The sequence below is a fragment of the Vulpes vulpes genome, chromosome 12 (genome assembly GCF_048418805.1).
Source record: "Vulpes vulpes isolate BD-2025 chromosome 12, VulVul3, whole genome shotgun sequence".
Lineage (NCBI taxonomy): Eukaryota > Metazoa > Chordata > Mammalia > Carnivora > Canidae > Vulpes > Vulpes vulpes.
Window position 1 is genome coordinate 90,654,364 of NC_132791.1, and position 21,311 is coordinate 90,675,674.

Below are 21,311 nucleotides of genomic sequence, written 5' to 3' on the forward strand. Positions count from 1 at the left end.
ACATGCATTTTAATTGATTGCTAAATAAATATGTGCCTATAATTAAAAAAAAAAGCTTCAAACAGTATTGTGTTTATAGAAACAGAAAATGTCTCCTCCTCTGGCCTTCAACTTCCCATAGGTACCTTTCCCAGAGACACATTAACAATGTCTCTATTTCCTCCCAGATGTTTTCTAGACCTATCAGGAAGTTTACTGAAGAGCTTTTATTCCTTGACAATGGAAAGACACTAGACTTAACCTGTCCTCTTGCTTTTCTGAAAACAGCATTTCTTAGACATCTATCATATGTGCCTATTTTTTAACCTCTATAGAGCTGAATGAAGGTTTTAACCTATAATGTACATCACTCGAAGCCAGTTTAAAGGCCCAGATTGGAGCTGATGGAAATTTAGTAGTCCACATAAGAAACTACCACCAACCAGATGTTAGAACCTTCAGATAACCAGAAGGAAGATACAGGAACCAATCAGGCTATTAAAATCAGTCCTAGGGAGAAGATACGTGTAATCAAGAGATGAAGGCTTATTAGTTCACAGAGGCCAGGAAAGGGGCTCTAAACCCAAAACAGAAATGGTTGATGAGGACATTTTTGAACACAGGGTCCAGGAAACCTCAGCAGAGTCAAGGTTCAGAAATCTTTGAAGATTTTACCTCCCCCTCCCCCATGGAGATGCTGTAGTTGACCTTGTTCATTTAGAAACCAAAGAAAGTGATGAAAAGGGACAGCTCATGCTTAGACTATAAAGTACAAGGTAGAATGATCTAGAGAAAACAGAGTGCCCCCAATTTCTGTGGACAAAGTGGGGAGCATCGTTGGATGGAAAGAAGAGAACTGCCCATTAATAGGGTAAAATAAGGCCAGATTCCTTGACCTCACAAACACAGTATCAATCCTAAATTCCTGAATCTTGTAGTTAACAGTAGGGCCCTTAAACCTATTAGTCATGCATTCCAATTACGGTAGGAGAGAAGACAGGCAAAGAAAGGCTTCAGCGTTGAGGCCTCTAAAAGAAGTAAGCTTCCAAAAAAAAAAAGAAGTAAGCTTCCTTTTCTAAAAGGCCCTTCTGGGCAGGAAGGGCAGTTTGGCCTAGTGATTATGTACACTGAACTCTGGGTTTCATTATATACCACTCTCAAGACCCCCCAGAGATAAACATACCTCATGCCCATCAGCAAAAGCAGCAATACATGGAAATGAAAAGACCCTGCAAAACACGTCACAATTAAAAAGTAAAATATAATTTGGGTGGATCCCAAGCACAACCTACAGATATTCTATAACAAGCATTTATATCTAGGGTATGCGATTAAATCTCTTTGCACAAAGTATAGAAGAGAGTCTCAAACCTGCAAATGGATGCTACTCCAAGTAGATTTCCAATCTCCATCTGGCCAGGTCTACAAGCCAGGTTTACTGGTATTATCTCTCTGCCTCCTTGCTTAGCAACATTCCAATGAAATGAATTTAGCAAATTCTCATCAAAGACTTTGTCTGTAATCTACCTATCTCCAATGACCTCATATCTTCAGGAAATCACTTTATAAAATCTCCCAGAGAACATGTTACAAATATTCCAGATAAGTAACTATGCTTAAAAAAAAAACTGATAGAGATAATTTTTAAACATATACAATGAATCACTAGGGAGAATGGATCTAATCTCCCAATGTTTCTATTCAACGGATAATCCAGTAGTGATCAATAAGTTATATATCTTCCATTCTCTCCTGAAATAAAACAGATCCTAGATTTTTAGTATTAGATATTTTCAAAATAAGATTAGTCAATAAAATAACACCCAGACAAATACTTACTTTCTTTCATCACCAAGTCTGTTGTTTAGGTGATTGAGAAACAGTCTACAATCCTTCAAAAAAATAATACAAACTTTAAAAAAAATAGGTTTTATTTAAGTACTATTTTTTCCCCAGCATGTGTCATAAAGAGGTGGCTTCAGACCCAAATTCTGGAAGGAATTTCCAAGCCAGGAGACTTTCAGCTGAAGAACGCTTTAAGTCTCCAAAAGTTATACACACAGTTACATTTCAACTGGGTTAAGAGGAAAAGAACTACATTTATAACTTGTGGCATAGATTATAGGTTTTCTGACCCATTGGGCATCCAGCTTACTAATATCTGCCCAGCATGAGTCAACCATAAACCAAAAAACTTACCAACTTTGGGTTTATTCTGGATGCATTACCTTCTGCCAATATTCCTTATGAGAAGTTCTCCCATTCCTTCCTGTTTTCTCTCTCCTCATACAGTTGCAGAGAATGAGGATTATTTTTAGGTTCTCTTGACCAGAAGCAAGTAGGGAGGTACATCTGTTGCCTCCAAAATACTAAAGGTTAATAAACTGACTCAGGCTCTTGTCCCTTTTCTTAGGGAGGACTGGCTACTTTAGTCCATGCTTACACTCTGCCTCTTTTTGCAGCACTAAACAGACAGCAGTAATGTAAGCCTTAACTTAAAAGGAGTTCAATAAAGACGTCGATGGCTCTGTGGGGGAAAGGATTTGAAAAATATTACCTATTTTCATGAAATGTCCCTGCCCATGAGGGAATGACCCAGAAGAATAAGGAAATTAACATCTGAGGGTCCACATCATCACAGGCACTTTTGGTTTCGCTCATTCAGTTCTCATAATTTTAAGGCGGGTTTTATTGCCATTTCACAGATAATGACACTAAAGTTTCCTAAGTCAACTAACCAAAATGCATATACATCATATAAGCTAGGGAGGTGGTACTCAAACCTGAAGCTTATGGTCTTTCTATTGAGATCAACTGGAATACTAATTGAACAACTACTACCTATCTGGCAGTAGGCTCAAAGTTAAATGTATTACTTTTAATATATTTAAATTTTCAGATTTAATACAATTCTAATTGCCAAGCAGTTTTGACTGCAAAGGCTTGGTTCTACATGAGCATGGTTATTAAGAATTTTACCTCTTCCCAGGGCCTAGCCCTCATTTCAGAATCACAATCACCGTGAGCCCAGATTGCATGCAAGACATTGGGAATTATTCTTCCAAAATACAGAAGCCAGGTGGCTCAAAACACATCTACCCATAATACTCCTCTGCAACTAGAAACCCCGTGTCATTTTCAGCCTCCCCTCCTCTCTGGAGCTGCTCTGTACAAGGCTGAAAGCACATTCTTTACTCCTCCAGCTCTCCCTACATCTGAGATTCGTTGAAAATTGCTTCCCTCTCCATGATGTTTTCTCTGACTGGATACATCCTATTCACATCATTCTGTCTCCAGTCCAAATTGCCTATAAAGAAATTTTATCTGTTTGCCCCTATTTGGCCCACAGATATTCTGTTCATCCGGTCCTCAAATCCTTTCATAGAAATGGGAAATAGAAAGCTTAAGAATGGCAACTTCATCACTCGACCTTTTTTTATTTTTAAGAAAAATTCCTCCCCTGAGCTTGATGTTGAGGAAAACACTGTGAGGATGGTTTACTAAGAACTGATTAAATGGAATTTTGGTGACCAGGAATCTCACCGTCTCAAATTCTCGATCCTTAATTTCTTTGAAAGCTTCAGCAATGACATCATCTTCAAACCACTCATGGACAAGGTCACCCCTTGATTTTTTCAAGGTCAGTCTACACAATGCTTCAGAAAGAGCAGCTTGCTGGTCATAATCTAGAGATTGAAAACATGGTAGATCATTCCAGGCTGGGCATAAAGCAGAAGATAAAAATGAATCCTACAGATAAGCACTTGCTTTAAGAAATTCCATCTTAGAAGACTAGCATGGCATGTTACAGTTATAAGCAGTAAGATGTATCTTAGAGATTGTTTAAATTCAATATTTAAGAAACATTAAGAGAAAATCTACATAAGCCAGCACATGTCAATTAAGATATACTTTTGTATTTTACATTTTAGATATATTAAAACATTCATCAAAAGCTCAAACAGGTTTAAAAATATTTCTACTACAAAAATAAAATCAAGACAAATTGAGGTATTTCACAACTGATAAAAACTACATACAACATATTTACATTTCAAATAATTTTAAGGGTAAAAGGCAAGTTGCAGCCAGATATGTACAACAGGAGGATATTTTTAGAATGCTTTTAAAATTTGCAAAACAACGTATGAAGTGATGAACCACTAAATCCTACTCCTGAAACGAATTTTACACTATGTTAACCAACTAGAATTTAAATAAAATTTTGGAAAAAAAACCAATGTATGTTGTTTATGAATACATAGAATAAAAGTAGAAAAATATACTTTTGAATGAAAACCAAATCCAAGTGTAACTCTTATTTTACATAGAAAAAAGACATGAAGTAAATGTGGAAAAATGATAAAATTTGACTAGGCTGGTTGGTGAGGAAATGAATATTCATGAATTATTCTTTAAGGCTTTCACTATGTTAAAACTTTTCATAAAAAATTTAAAATGCTAATTCCTATCTTGAACTTGACCATAATTTATTACCTGTAGTTCCAAGATACTCACAAACCCCGAAGTATCCAATGCAATACTCTAATAGTTAAAATTCTAAACATGTCTTACCACCCACAGTCAAGATTGTTCCTGCAAGGTCTTTCCTGAAACATTTAAATAAATTACATTTTACTAAAGTGAACACATATAAGACTTTACTATATTGGCATCAAAATTTAAAACCAAGATGTAAATATTTTTTAAGATTTTATTTACTTATTAAAGAGCACACAAATGGAATGGAGGGGCAGAGAGAAAGGGAGAAGCAGCCCCCCTGCTGAGAGCCTGCCATAGAGTTGATCCCAGAGTCTTGGGATCCTGACCTGAGCTGAAGGCAGACACTTAGCTGACTGAGCTACTCAGGTGTCCTCAAAGATGTATATTTCTTAAATTATTTCAAATTCAGCATCAGAATTTCTTAAATGTCAAGAATACATCTTTATGGAAAAATTGTTTATAATTAATGATTTAGGGGGATCCCTGGGTGGTGCAGCAGTTTAGCGCCTGCCTTTGGCCCAGGGCGCAATCCTGGAGACCTGAGATCGAATCCCATGTTGGGCTCCCGGTGCATGGAGCCTGCTTCTCCCTCTGCCTATGTCTCTGCCTCTCTCTCTCTCTCTGTGTGACTATCATAAATAAATAAAAATTAAAAGAATGATTTAAATGCACTTCTAAAAAAGAAGCTAGAGTTATATATTTGGAGGTTCTATTTCTTCTTCTGTAAAGTGAATTCACTTGAAGTCTGAAAATTATCAAATGCTAAGATTCTGGAATTTTATTGTCACCTCACCAACTTGTATGAATATATTTTTCATATGATTTTTTTTTTTAAAACAGTTGGCACCTGGAAGAAATGATGTAGTAGGTGCTTGGTCTTTCTAACAAGCTTTTTTTTTTTTAAATTTATTTATTATAGTCACACAGAGAGAGAGAGAGAGAGAGAGAGAGAGAGGCAGAGACACAGGAGGAGGGAGAAGCAGGCTCCATGCACCGGGAGCCTGACGTGGGATTCGATCCCGGGTCTCCAGGATTGCGCCCTGGGCCAAAGGCAGGCGCCAATCTGCTGCGCCACCCAGGGATCCCTCTAACAAGCTTTTGAGCTGGTTTTAAAAGTTGACAAATTTATCATTTATTATAATGTAATACCCATAGTACATCGAACAACAGACTCCCATATTATATTTTCATTTAATAATTTCAGTTAAAAGCTAATAAGTATGATTTTGGTCTTTTAATGTCTGAAATAACTCCCATTTTAAAGAATAGATTGGCCAAGTAATATCGTAGTTCAGTTTCTCATAAACAGATTGACTTGTTACTATTAAAAAGAAGCCTTAAAATAGTACCCCTGCTTTATGCTTGCAGTCTTCATATCTGGCCTAGAGTTCAGAGCATTCCAGACTTTCTAGAACACACAAATAAGGCAGGGCCATGGGATTAGTTTGAAAACTTAGGAGAAAACATCAGGCCAATTGTTCTCCAAATCTAACATTAAGAATAATAATTAAATTAATGCAGCCAAATATTTTTAAGGAAAGATTCAGTAGAAAAACACATCCTGCAAACACCAGTTAAACAGGCAAACATTAGAGCAGCAGGCTCCATGCTCACCAATCTCTACATTCAGACCTACAATAGGACAAACTTGGTTGCCTTCCTCTCATCAGTTATAGCTGCGTGTCATATGAATGAGGACATGCCACATGAGGTCAATGATGCTGGTTAGTGGTTGGCACAGTAACAGATTTACGTTCAAATTTTAAAATAGGATGCTGGTTTTGCTCTTTCCATGGCCACACATTATCATCTTGCCTCCAATTTTCAAGGTCCCAAGAACTACAGAATTGTAACTGGGTCATCAAAAAACAACAACAACAAAAAATCCACTGATTTTTTTTTCCCATTGTTGAAAAGCAACACAAACTCCACTGGCATAGCTAAAGGTTGGTAGTCTTTGAGCATTTGCTCTCTACCAGGTAACCTGCTCATCACTTTCAATGGGTTGCTTGATTCAACCTGTATAATAACTATCAATCAAGGATTAGGGATGGCTCCATTGTACAGTTGAGCAAAGAGAGGTGGCAAAACCAGAATCTGAAGCCCAGCTGTCTGGCTCCAGAGTCTGTACCCTTAACATCCTCCCATGAATCACTAATTTAATTCATGTATTTAATTCACACTCATAGAAAAAAAAATAACTCAGAGCCCATGAAAGCATTTCAGCTCTCAAAATTGATGAACATACTACTGAAAAGAAGAATGTAACCAAGTCTAGCTTTTTCCCTTAGTCCTCCTTCACCGCTTAGCACAGTGCCTATATGCACAAGGTGCATAGGTGCACAAAACATTCATTGAAGAGAACCATGAAGGCAACAGGTCTACGGAGAACCAAGACAAAGGTAGTACAATCCAGAGGGGTTTTACCCTTCCACTACCCCATAATCAAGTACAAGGTCACGTACATAAAACGATATGGGCCTTCCAACAAGGGGAGTCGTCTTCTCTTTTCCTGAGGCATGGCATGCAAAAGGGAGTTCAAAGTTTTCAAAGCCTGTTTGGAGTGGGAGAAAGTATTTACAGGAAGAAACGGGGAGGCTCAGCCCTCTCTAAGGTCTTTAGAGCAACTGTTGTCACTTTTGTTATTTGCAACTCACCTCCTGTTTGACCGAAGGATTTACAGTCTTTTCTGTCACCAGAAATCCTAAGGCAAATATGAAGGAATCCAACATCTGAATTTTCCCTGAAAGCATAATTTTAAAAGAATCAAAGTGATGCTAAGGAAATAAGGAAATGACTCCCACAAAACAGGAAGAAGTCTGGAAAAGCCATGAAAGCAGTAAACATTTTAGAAATTAAAATAGTCCCGGACAATAAAACAAGGACAAAATACACTTGCATTGCACAGACCCTCTTCGAAGAAAAGAGCAGCATGCACAAAGTGGAACTGTGTGTGATGACTCTATCCCAAGTAAAGCTACTTTTTTTGGTCCAGACTGAGGGACAGAGATAATACAAAGGGTCGCTCCTGCACATTTTCTGTTGTTTCTGACAGTTGCATATTTTTTAAAATAAAAATGTTAAGACCTTATGATAACAGAAGTAGGGTTTTAATAAAGTATCGGCCTTTATTAAATAGCAGAATTATAGAAACTTCAGTTATTATAGGTCAGTATATAGCTAACAAAAGCATTTGTGATTATCCTTTATGCTTATTAAACTATATTATTTCATTTATGTACATTATGTTAAGGTACAAAATGTTTTTGCAAACTTATGAGAAGTACAAAAATTTATGGTAAGGTCATAACATTACTTTGATAGGTTCAAATGAGCAATTTGATACATGGATTATTTATCATATGTCATATACTTACTCCCCACATAACTCATGAAATTGTAAGAACACATACCAGAAAATGGAAGGGAAAAACATTCCTCCTCCATCAAAAAAAAAGCCATTGATACTGCTGGATGATCTCTGGAAACCAGAAATTCGGCTAGGAGCTGTGCCAACAACTTGCCTGCCAGTTTAAAACTTGAGAAGATTTCAACACAGCCTAGATGGACAGCAGAGGATCCTAAAGACATTTATGGACCCTGTTAATCAGCAGCTATCAAACATCAATCTTTTCATGGAAATAGCCAAGAGAAACTAACAAATACAGCCCTACACAAGGGGCAGAGGAACACTGCCATCAGGTAGCAGAAAGGGGACTTTTTAGAAAGTGTTTACTTCAGGAAAGAAAGAGTTAAGAAGCACGTGACTTATCACCAAAACTCAAAAGAATATGACTTCTATGAAAGAATCCCCACCCTTAAGGCTCCAGCATAATAAAAAATCTGGCCTAAGACACGGCACAAAAGTAACTGTTTCAAAAGTACTGGGACATGCACTGCAGAGATTTATTTACTAATTTCAGAATATGTGGTGGAGAGACTGGAATCTTTAGGAGACTTCCCCAAGAACAAAAATGCTAATGGGCACCATTTCTCTTCCCCTCCCTCAGCCTACATAGCTGGACACTTACAGGAGCCAGCAGTGATTCTCTCCTCCAATCTTGGCACCACGTGTCCCACCCCCAATGCACCCTTACAGACCTGCCCCAGCCAACCCATCTCCCTCCACAGCCATCCCTACACAGTGGCTACTACTCCATCACACCATGCAAGCTGCACCACTCCAAAGCAACTACTACCCTGGAGAGAGGAGGGGATAATCCCACCATACCTGTTTGCCCACAGTTCTAGTAACCAAGCCTTTTAACTGGCCACACAGGGAGAAAATCCTGCCATTAGATGAACTTCCAACAGAGGCTGACTCCTGATATCTCGTCTGACTGCCAACCCCACACATCAGTGAAAGCCTCCGAGCCACATAGCTAGAAAGGCTGGTCATCTGATACACTCACACAGAGAGGATAATTGCAGACAACTAGCCTGACTGCTGACCCTGCCCACCTACAAGCCCATCAATGCTGCATGGACCAAACCCTGCCCAGTGTACCTACAGTAGGCAAAGTGGGTCACTGCAGCTGACTGGGCTGAAAACAAACATAGCTAGACACAACAGTAAGGTAATATGAAGCCCACATAGAAGATACCCCTAGCTTGTGAGGTTCTGATGACTGGGGGACATGGCACTACAAGGAACCACTGAACTTCTTCTAGCAACTCTTTTCAAAACTAGGAGATATAGCTATCCTCCCTAACACATAGAAAAAGACAAAATGAGGAATGTCCCAAATGAAAGAACAGGACAAAAATCACAGCACAAGAGCTAAAGAAGTGGAGATAAGCAATATGAGAGAGAATTCAAAGTAATGGTCCTAGAAATACTCACTGGACTTGAGAAGAGTGGATGAGAATGGGAACATCAACAAAGATAGAAAATATCAAAAAAAAATTCAGTTAAAAAAAAAAACTAGAGGGAATCAATAGCTTATTAGAGGAGACAAAAGAAGAGCTCACTGATCTGGAAGACAGGATAATGGAAAAGAATCAAGCTGAACAGCAACAAATGAAAAACGAGAATAGGTTAAGGGAACTCAGCAACATCAAGCATAGTAACACTGACATTGTAGGGATCCCAGAAGGAGATAAGAAAGGAGCAGAAAACTTCCCTAAACTGGAGAAGGAGACACCCAGATCCGGGAAGCACAGAGAAATCCTAACAAAATGGATGCAAGAAGGTCCACACCAATACACATAAATACTAAAAATGGCAAAAAAAGGAGTAAGAGGATTTTAAAAGCAGCAAAGGAATACCATTACATATAAGGGAAACCCTACAAGGCTATAAGCCTATTTTTCAGCAACTATTAACTTAAAATAGACCACTGCATGCAGATGTTATACACAAACCTAATGGAAATCACAAATCAAAAACTAGTAATAGATACACTTGGATTCCATTCTATTTTTGACATATCACTAAAGAAGGAAAATTATGAGAGAAGAGCACAAGGAACATGGAAAAAACATACAAAACCACCATAACAAGTAACAAAATGTCAATAAATACATATCTATCAATAATTACTTTGAATGTAAGTGGACTAGAAACACCAATGAAAAGACATAGGGTGATGGAATGGATAAAAAAACAAGACCTACTTATACACTACTGACAAGAGACTCATTTCAGACCTAAAGACACCAGCAGATTGAAAGTGTGGGGATGTAGAAACATGTCTCATGCAAATGGGTGTAAAAGCTGGGGTAACAATACTTATACAGGAAAAAATAGACTTTCAAACAGACTATAATAAGAGACCAAGATGGACACTACATAATCATAAAAGGAACTGTCCAGCAAGAAAATGTAACAGCTGTAAATATTTATCCAACCAACACAGGAGCACCCAAATACATAAATCAGTTAACAAACATAGGGGAAGTAATGGATAGTAATATAATAGCAAGGGACTTAACATTCCACTTACATCAATGGATAGATCATCAAAACAGAAAATCAATAAGGAAATAGTGGCTTTGAATGACACACTGGACCAAACAGACTTAAATACATTCAGAACATTCTATCCCAAAACAGTGGAATACACTCTCAAATGCACACAGAACATTCTCCAGAATAAATCACATATAAGTTCACAAAAGCAAACCACTCTCAACAAATTCAAAGAGACTGAAGTCCTACCATGCACTTTTTCTAACCACAAGGTCAGAAAACAAGAAATTGGCCACAAGAAAAAAAAAATCTGAAAAAGAGCACAAGTACATGGAAGTTAAATAACATGCTACTGAACAATTAATGGATCAACCAATAAACCCAGGAAGAAATAAAGACAAATGAAAATTAAAACATAATGGTCCAAAATCTTTCGGATGCAGCAAAACTGTTCTAAGAAGAAAGTTTATAGCAATACAGTCCTATACCAAGAAGAAAAATCTCAAATAAACATAACTTTATACCTAAAGGAGCTAAAAAGAAATCCCAAACAAACTGAAAACCAGCAGAAGGAAAGAAATAATAAAGATTAGAGCAGAAATAAAAAAGAAACTTAAAAATAGAGCAGATCAAAGAACTATGATTCTTTGAAAAGATCAACAAAATTGATAAACCTCTAGCTGGACTCACAAACAATAACAAAAACTCACGTGCACCCAAATAAAATCACAATGAGAGAGAAATAACTCATACCACAGAAATACAAACAATTGTAAGAGATTATAAAAAAATATATACCAACAAACCGAACAACCTAGAAGAAATGGATAGATTCCTGGAAACAATCTTTCAAAACTGAATCAGGAAAAAATAGAAAATTTGAACAGACTGCTTACTAGCAATGAAATTGAATCAGTGATCAAAAAATTGCCAAACAAAAGTCCAGGACCAGATGGCTTCATGGGAGAATCTACCAAACATTTAAAGAAGAGCTAATACTGGGGTGCCTGAGTGGCTCAGTTGGTTAAACAGCTGACTCTTGATTTCAGCTCAAGTCATGATCTTAAGGTCGTCAGGTCGATGTGCTCTGCACTGGGCATGGAGCCTGCTTAAGATTCTCTCTCTCCCTCTGTCTCTCCTCCCCACCCCCTGCCAATGACTCACAATTAAAAGGGGAAGAAAAAAAAAAGAGTTTATACCCATCCTTCCCAAACTATTCCAAAAAATAGAAGAGGAAGGAAAACTTCCAAGTTCATTCCATGAGGCCAACATTTCCCTGATACCAAAACCAGATAAAAATACCAAATACACCCACAAGCGTGAACAAGCCAATTTTCTCTCATGAACACAGACACAAAAATCTTCAAAGAAATATTAGCAAAGATAAACTGATGATACATTAAAAAAAAATCACTCATCCTGATCAAGTGAGATTTATTCCTGAGATACAAGCATGATTCAATTCACAAATCAAAGGGTTATAGCACATCAGCAAAAAAACATTTTAACAGATGTAGAAAAAGCATCTGACAAAGTACAACATCTATTTATGATAAAAACCCTCAAGTAAGTAGATTTGGAGGGAACACCTTAACATAATAAAGGCTTTTTATGAAAAACCCACAGCTGATGTCATACTCAATGGGGGAAACCCATTGAGAGCTTTCCCCTAAGGTCAGGAACAAGACAAGATGCCCACTCTCACCTTTTATTTAACATAGTACTGGAAGTCTTGGCCATGGCAATTAGACAACATAAAGAAATAATAAGCATCCAAATTGGTAAGGATGAAAACACACTCTTTGCAGATGACAATATTCTATATAGAAACCTAAAGACCTCACCAAAACACTAGAATAAATGAATTCAGTAAAGTCACAGAATACAAAATCAATGTGCAGAAATCCACTGCATTTCTATACGCTAATAATGAAGCAACAAAAAAGAAAAGATCCCGGGGCTCCAGGATAGCACCCTGGGCCAAAGGCAGGCGCTAAACCACTGAGCCACCCAGGGATCCTAGTCTAGTATTTTCAACACATGGTGCTTGGAAAACTAGACAGCTGCATGCAAAAGAATGAAATTGGATGACTTTCTTTCATCATACACAAAAATAAACTAAAAATGGATGCAAGACCAAAATGTGAGACCTGAAACTATACAAACCCTAGAAGGGAGCACAGGTAGTAAGGTCTCTGACATCAGCCATAACATTTTTCTAGATCTATCCCCTGAGGCAAGAAAAACAAAAGCAAAAATAAACTACTGGGACTTCATCAAAATAAAAAGCTTCTGCACAGTGAAGGAAACTAACCCTTTACTGGATATATCATTTGCAAACGTCAGTGTCCAAAATATGTAAAGAACTTATACAACATCAAAGAAATAATCCAATTGAAAAATGGGTAGAAGACATAAACAGAATATTTCTCTTAAGAGGACATACAGATGCCAACTGACACACAAAAAGGTGCTCAACATCACTCATCATCAGGGAAATGCAAATCAAAACCACAATGAGACATCCCCTCATGCCTGTCAGAATGACTAAACCCAGAAACACAAGAAACAACAAGTGTTAGTGAGGATGTGGAGGAAAAGGAACCCTTGAGGACTGTTGGTGGGAATGCTAATTGGTGCAGCCACTGTGGAAGACAGAATGGAGGTTCCTCAAAACATTAAAAATACCATATGATCTAGTAATTTCACTACTAGGTATTTACCCAATGGAAATGAAAACACTAATTTGAAAAGATGTACACACCCCGATGTTTATAGCAGCATTATTTACAACAGCCAAGTCATGGAAGCAACTCCAGTGTCCATCAGTAGATGAGTAGATCAAGAAGAGATGGTATATACTAATCGAATGTTACTCAAACATAAAAAAAGAATGAGATCTTGCCATTTACAACACCATGGATGGACCTCAAGAGTATTATGCTAAGTGAAATTAACCAAAGACAATACCATTTGATTTTACTTTAAAAAAAAAAGATTTTATTTATTCATGAGAGACACAGAGAGAGAGAGAGAGCCATTTGATTTTACTTCTGTGTGGAATCCAGAAAACCAAACAAATGAAGAAAAACCAACAGATTCTTAAAGAACAAAGGTGGTTGCCAGAGGTGAGGTGGGTGGAGGGATGGGCAAAATAGAGGATTAAGAATTACAAATTTCCTGTCACAAGTCACAGGTGTAGGAGTGCTGACAACACCAACTCCCTCTTTGGCCTTGTGTCTTTTTCGTATCCTCACAATGACCTCCCTCGGGGTACGTGTTCCATGCCCCAGGGAGGATAATGTGTGCCCTGACTGGAACGCATGATGTGTTGTTCTGATCTTCCTAAAGTGGGGCACAGCAGATCCCACTGCAGAGTACAGATCCTCTGGCACACAGATGGCACCACTTTAGCTAACTACCCTGTGACCTGACCACCATGTCTCTCACTCTATAAAAGCTGGGGATTAAGGTGCAGACTTGGCAGTGAAGAGCTGCATAGCTCAGGGATCATATATTTGCTTGATCCCCCTTTCCCTCCCTCATCAGTAAATTACCCTGAATACAACTGAGTAAACAGTATGGAGTGCCTGCTTCGTTTTTTGGTCCTTGAGTGCCTTCTCAGACTGGAGGATATAATCAATAATATTGCAAAAATGTTGTATGATGAAAGAATGACTACATCTATCAAAGAGATCACTAAGTGATATACATAATTGTCAAATTACTATGCTGCATACCTGAAACTGTATGTCAACTGTACTTGCATTAAAAATATTTAAAATGAAATGCACTTCAGGCAAACTGAGACATACCCCACAACAAAAACTCTGCATTGCCATAGGAGATAGTCAATAAATCCAAATACTGAAATCTGTTTTACTTTTATATGTCATTTACACAAATATTTATACCAGAATATTCTAATGAAGAGTAAGTAATCAATTAGTGGTAAATAATATACTTACCTTTACTACTACTCCTGGAAATAATCTAGTAAAAAGAAAAAAGTAAAGCTTGTATTATTTTTTTTTAATTATCACCAATAGGATTAATTGATTAATGCTGATATTTCTCTAACAGGCAGGAGTTGACTTTAGTTGAAAAAAATTGAGAAATCCTATCTGACCTTCAATCACTATTATGATCAGCTTATCACCCTTAAAAAGGTGAATAACATGTATATGAAAATAACCTTTTTCTACAGCGTTGCTTATATATGGTTTCCATTTCATAGTTTAACAAAAAATGAGTCTTAGTAAAACCCACATCTTAGAAAACACAGATTTTGTATAAATAACTTGAAGATTCCTGCAAATACCCAATGGTATCTGTTTAGTGATGCATCCACCCCCATCCTTACCAAGGCTGTGTCAAAGAAGTCTTCTGTAACATCAATCAGGGATGTGTCGGGTGCTGGATCTGCCGTGGTCAGAAACTGTGTTGTTTTTTCAAACCAGGAAACCATGTATGCAAGAGAAGAAACACTGATGAAACCTTCTGTGACTCTATCACTACTGCCTATTCAGTAAAGTTTCATAAATCTTATACTGGAGCAAAATAGTTTTAAAGACTGGTTTCTATACCATCTCAATTAAACCTGGCTCTAATGCCTCCATCTAGAACTCTCTAGAATCAAGGTCCTACTGGTCCAGGTCTGGTGCTAATAAGTTCTCAGATACCAGCAAGAGATAGAGATTTGGCCAAGATTGATGCAGTCCTATCCAGGGGCTAGTGATTAAAGATTACGAGTAAACGAGCCTCAACACAGGAGCAAGTCTTGTCATCTGGGAGGCTGTAGAAAACAAATGAATCAAAGGAGATGCAGAATTTGGAAAATTCTCTGAAAGTTGGTTAGTACAGTATATATGCCTCAAGCCTTTCTCTGGTCAAAAGCTTCCAGCTAATTGGAGATTTGTTTTTCTATAGAAACATATATCCACGTTCGTATTAAGTTGCTAGGATTGGTAGGATTCAAAATAAACTCATAGAAACCTTCCTACAATATTTAATCAGAGAAGCAAAGGCCACCTTTGGACCATTTTTCCTTATAAAAAAGAAAATCCTGGGTGCATAGGTTGAAATTATCAATTGAATGTTAGTTTAGTAAGAAGAGTTTGTAATGGGAAAAAAAAAAAAAAAAGCTTATGGGAACGAGTCTTGGAAACTTCATCCACTTTGGAGCCAAGAACCCAAAGCACCAGCTGGAGACCACGGACAAACCAATCCGTCCTCAACCTGAGCTGTGCATTAGGAAAACCTGGGAAGCTTTGATACACCCTGCTGCCTGGCACCCACCACAGGCCTAGTACATCAGAATCTCTGGGTGGTGGGACCCAGGCGCAGCGCTCGTTAAAGCTTTCCAGGGGATTCTAATACTTAAAGCTCTCTAGGTGATTCTAGTGCACAGCAAGGTGGGAGGGCCACTACTAAGTTCCAAGTTATGTTTCTTTTATCTCAAATCAGGCAATGATTTGCACCAGACTGCATTATTCACTTTCTGAGGCAAACTCTTCTCCAATAGTGTAATGGGGGGAAAAAAATCTTCTATACAACAGAACTCACCACTAAGGCAATACTTCCTCCCTTCCTATATTCATACTCTGAATTCTATGCTTTTAAGTACTTTTTTGGTCACTATTCTATTTACCACCCAAATCCTATCCCCCTCCCAGCACTCCAAAATATATTGAGCACAAATACGGAGAAGTGGGGCCAATGCCACATTATTTGATCAAACCTTGGGACTAGGAAGTCACACTCTGGACCTATTTATGTGCCACGATCATACATGCTCCCCACGGCTGTGTGATTACCAGAAGCCATAATAGTTATTTACAGATGTAACAGGTACTATCCATCATGCATACAATCTAGAACAAGTTGCTTAATCCTCTGGGACTTAAGGTACAGGACTAAATACATTCCTTTCCATAAGAAATTCTTATTCTAGGGAGAAGAACTTCTCAGTATATTTTGTGTTGACCTGCAAAAATAAACAGCTTTAAAAGTTTAGAACCCAGTATCCCATCTACTTTGGTAGTATCCACCTAGTTTCCTGGACCAAAACCTACATGAAAGAGAACATGATTTAGAAGATGTCTCAAAAAAAAAAAAAAAAAAAAATATATATATATATATATATATATATATATATATATATATATATATATATATATAAATAAAAAAAAATAAAAATAAAAAAAAGAAGATGTCTCAAGCTCTGGTTCTGAAATTTCTATCACCAACAGGAATTCCAATGGAATACAGAAAATGCTATTTGATTTCAGAACTCCAATGGAGATCTGATCAGACTCTTTAATCTTGGAAGGGCATTTTAAAATCTAAATAGAAAATTCAGATTGAGGCAGATCCCAACTCATCTCCACACCAAAAAAATAAATCAGTTTAAAGTTCTAAGTTACCCCGGGGACATCCTGTTCCATTTCCTTTAAAATCGTTTTACCTCCTCTTCCCTAATTTCTATTACCTACAGGAGTAAATATATGAGGGAGTAAGGTGGCGCTACAAGCAAAATGAAATATATACAGTTTGCCTAAGCAAAATCCTTAGCTCTACCCCCACCCTACAAATGATTTTAAAGTCACGGAGAGGAGTTAGGGAAAGCCTGGTGTTTATGCAGTCTCCCCATAGAGGTGCCACATAGTTAGAGGCATTTTACAGTAAAAGAAAAAAAAGGGTACAGACAGATCTCCCTGAGTCAACCTGGTTTTACCAAACTTCAGGTACTCGAGTCCAGGGGGTGAAAAAAAAATCAAAGGTTTTAGAACCAGCCAGATCACCCTCCTGCCCCTCTATCTTCCCTCATCTCACCAACAAATCGAGTATCTAAGGGTTGCAAAATCTCATCGTGAAAAGAGGGGTGTAACAGGAGATTTTACAAACACTGCTCTGCTTCTAGATGCCATTTTCAAGGCCCTCAGCATATTGCCCTCGGTTAACACCTAGGAAACAGGATAAAATGTCATAAGGGCATGAATTAGAATAAGCAAAAAATGTTTCTGCTCTTTGGCTTTTCAGATTCAATGGAGATTTTCCAAGTTGGAAAAGCAGGCCGTGGCAAGGGGAAGTAGTTGATCATTTATCCAGATTCAACCTTGTTACTATTTAAATAGTTAGGGAGCCTTTGGTGGGTAGTATACAGTATAGTAGAATCCCTACTCCTCCTGTAGTCCCAAGTTAAAGTCACTAAAATAAAGCATGTGATTACAGCATTGGCTTGTCAAGGGGGGAAGAGGGTAGGCCTGACTCATTTCCGCACACTCCCAAAGTGCTCAGCACATGGATCAGGAAACCTATACTGAGCTTCATTTTTTTTTTTTTAAGATTTTATTTATTTATTTATGACAGACACAGAGAGAGAGGCAGAGACACAGGTAGAGGGAGAAGCAGGCTCCCTGTGGGGAGCCCGATGAGGGACTCGATCCCAGGACCCGGGGATCACGACTTGAGCTGAAGGCAGACGCTCAACCACTGAGCCAACCAGGCACCCCCTGAACTTCATTTTTGACTGATCTTGGCCATAAAGCATCATTACCAACTTCTTTTCAAATCTGATTTCAAAGGAACAGAAGCTACCAAAATAGGTAACTGGTTTCGTCACCCAAAGCCACACAAAATGAAAACAAGACACTTATCTTTGGGATCAGTCCCTGCTGAATTAGCAAAGGCTCATCTTCTTTGAGACCATCAATGAAGAATCGCTGAATACATTTCAGCAACAGCGAAACATACGGAAATTCATTTTTCTCCAGTTCCTGGGCAGTAGACCACACTAAGTTAGAGCCTTACAATGAAAGTTATTAAGGGAGCAGATCCTAAGAGTTCACATCACAAGGGTTTTGTTTTGTTTTGTAAGTTTTGAGTAACTGCTACACCCAAGCAGGACTCGAACTCATGACTTCTAGTTTTTCTGCCTCAGCCAGGTGCCCCTCATCAAAGAATTTTTTCTCTTATTTTGTATCTATAGGAGATGATGGATGTTAATTAAACTTACTGTGATCATTTCACAATACATGTAAGTCAAATCCCTATACTGTACCCCTCAAAGTTACACGGTGGTATGTATCAATAATATCTCAAAACTTGGGGCGAGGGGAAGCCTTACAAATACTTTCACATCACTTATCCACCCACAAAACAACACAACTTTACTTGCCTTATTTATTGATTCATCAAGATGAGAGAATACAAGATGATTGTATTTTTGAGGAATGTGGCTTGCTCTCTGTTGAAGATATTCCTTTATTTTCTGAAATCCTTTATCATGGCATGCGTCAATAATAAGTGATTGAAGCTGGCAAGTTGAAAGTTTGCAAATTATTTTCTCCCAAGGACATTTATTTCATAGTAATAGTTCTATTCTTATCAATAATTCAATGTGGAAATATCCCTCAGAACAGTAAATCATCAATTAGCCAATGACAGCTCGTTGGCTTAAGACAGTTTGCAGAATGTGGTTCCTGGACCACCAGCAGCAGGGGATGGAGCAGGAATCAAACCCTGGGCTGGGGGTTCTGGGGTGGGGGGGGCTTCTCACACATGCTAAGTGTGAGAGCCACCAACTTAGAACTGCACTTGACCCACAGAGATCTGTGGGAGAAGAGATTTTCTCCTCAGTAATGCTAGAAATTCTAAAAACGCTAAAAAATGCAAACATACCATAAGTAACATAAATGATCAGAACAGAAGAAAATCAACAATTACAGACCGAAGTATGCAAATTGTCATAATGAATTTTTTCCCACCTGAACATCAGCCAAGACATACTTCTAAATACATACATTTGAGGAGACACTTCCTTACGTATCTGGACTATAAAGGTAGGATTATTTTTTTCATTTAAAAAAATTCAGCTCATTCCTACAGGCTATTATTTTAACAAGGAGGCATTTTGCTGTATATGGCCCCAATTTCCACATAGGCTTAGTGACTTAAATGGAAAGATAGCATTTGAAATTAAACACGTGAACAGAGTATTTTTAAGTTAGCGCATTTTCAAGGGAACCTTACTGCGCCAAGGGTGTTGAGTGATCCACAGACCTTTACCACTGATCCTTATCCTAAAAGGACAGATTCTCTGTTGGGGGCGGGGCGGGGGGGCAGCAAGGCTGAGAAAGGTTAGGAACTTGCAGGAGATCACCCCGCAGAGATTCCGGCTCAGATGCTCAGACTCAGAAGCTCTGGCTTCTACCTGGCTTCCTTGTACTCAGAATAATTCCAGACACTGCGCTCTGCTCTGCAGGGCTCTGCAGGGCTCTGCATGACTTGGTCAATCAGCTTCTTTTGCCTGACTTCCCTACTGATAATTATGTATGTATATATGTATGAATTAATTAATAAAAAATAAGTTTTTTAAAAAAATCAAATTCCTCTTTGCCTCAGGGCCTTTGCACTGACTGTTCTAGGCCTAGACTGCTTCTTCTCACCACTCTCTACCTGGCTGGCTCGTCATCACCCTCTGATCTCAGCTTCCATATCACCTTTTCAGGCTGGTCTTCCAGGACTTTCTCAAGTTAAGGCAAGTGCCACTCTCCACCAGGATTCCCTCTACCTTTTTTTCCCCACTCCGTCCTTTCTGTTTCTTTGGCTCTCTGCCAGGCTGTAAGCTCCATGTGGGCAGGAATTGTATCTGTTTTGTTCAATACTATCTACCTGAGATAGTACCTGGCCCAAGATAGTTTAGTCTAAGAATATTGGTAGGATAGTTGAAGGCATGGTGATAAACTGGATATAGTAGATTAGGGAAGGAGAAGCAGCAAAGATTTTTTTTTTTTTTTTTGCCTCTGGTTTGAGCAACTGAGGAGTGATTGTGAGGACAGCGCAGCAAACACAGAACTAGAAAGAGAGCATGCACACAATACCCGCTTCCTCCCCTCCCCAAAATACGCTTGATCTTTACATAGAAAGCATCCAAGGCAATTCCACTCCCATCCTCTTCCTTAAGGGACTGCAAAGGACCTTCCTCGTCCTGTGTACAAAAGGATTAAGAAAATGTCTCAAAGAATGGCAGCTCACGTTTTAAAAATAAAAGAAACGAAGTTTCAGATGTCAGCCCCAACAAAAAGGTTTTGTTTGCTCATACAATTAATAGGTCTAAGCAACATACTAGGAAGAACCTTCTTTAGCCCTGTGACAAGTACACCTATCACAAGAAGCAAAGCAACCGTTGTAACAGTCACACTAAGTAGACAAACTATAGTGACAACTAATAATAGGAAGCTTTGGGTTAATGACCCATTTTTATTTTTATTTTTTTATGACCTATTTTTAGAATGAGAGTTTATAAAATGGAAGTTTTGGCAAGTGTGTTTTTAAGTTAGCCCAGTCAGGAGATCATGCTTTAGGTTTCTGACTTCAGTGAGTTTTAAATGAACTTCTCTAGGACTTTTACTGCAACTTCCAGGGTCAAATATTCACCACCACCACCAAAGAGAATTTATAAAACATTAAGTAGTGGATGGTTACATCCTTTCTTCAAGAATAATCCCTGGGTCTGCCACCTTGGTTTTCGCAACACATTTTGCTACATTAAATAACTTCATCCCAACAACTATTTAAAAGTACAATACACAAAAAAATACACTTCAAATTATCTTCTAAAGAGGTTTTTTTTAAATAATAATTTTTTTTCTTATTGGTGTTCAATGGGTGACAGGCACTGAGGGGGGCACTTGACTGAGGGGGTGAGCACTAGGTGTTATTCTGTATGTTGTTTTTTTTTTTTTAATCTACCTTGGGCTCACAGTCCAAGTCCCTTCCATATGTACGTGACCAAAATCCTTGAGTGCCAGCATATGTCACAGTACTATCCTCATTGTCTACAAATATGAAAAGTTAGGTGAATTCAAAGACCCAAATCCAGACTTATTTTTTTCACCAATAGTGATTTTGGTTA

General features: G+C 38.1%; 1 protein-coding gene across 1 annotated transcript in view; it reads right to left on the minus strand.

Moving 5' to 3' along the window:
• Window positions 1-21,311, minus strand: part of SYCP2L (synaptonemal complex protein 2 like) — a 111,249-nt gene that overhangs the window by 86,813 nt on the left and 3,125 nt on the right. Inside the window, exons 3-13 of the mRNA XM_072731938.1 lie at window positions 20,316-20,384; window positions 18,573-18,710; window positions 18,052-18,171; window positions 14,757-14,861; window positions 14,362-14,386; window positions 7,140-7,225; window positions 6,948-7,036; window positions 4,555-4,589; window positions 3,523-3,665; window positions 1,819-1,871; window positions 1,163-1,208 (exon numbers count right to left, since the gene is read on the minus strand). Coding sequence (XP_072588039.1) covers window positions 1,163-1,208; window positions 1,819-1,871; window positions 3,523-3,665; window positions 4,555-4,589; window positions 6,948-7,036; window positions 7,140-7,225; window positions 14,362-14,386; window positions 14,757-14,861; window positions 18,052-18,171; window positions 18,573-18,710; window positions 20,316-20,384 — 909 coding nt within the window. The remainder of the gene's footprint in view (window positions 1-1,162; window positions 1,209-1,818; window positions 1,872-3,522; window positions 3,666-4,554; window positions 4,590-6,947; window positions 7,037-7,139; window positions 7,226-14,361; window positions 14,387-14,756; window positions 14,862-18,051; window positions 18,172-18,572; window positions 18,711-20,315; window positions 20,385-21,311) is intronic.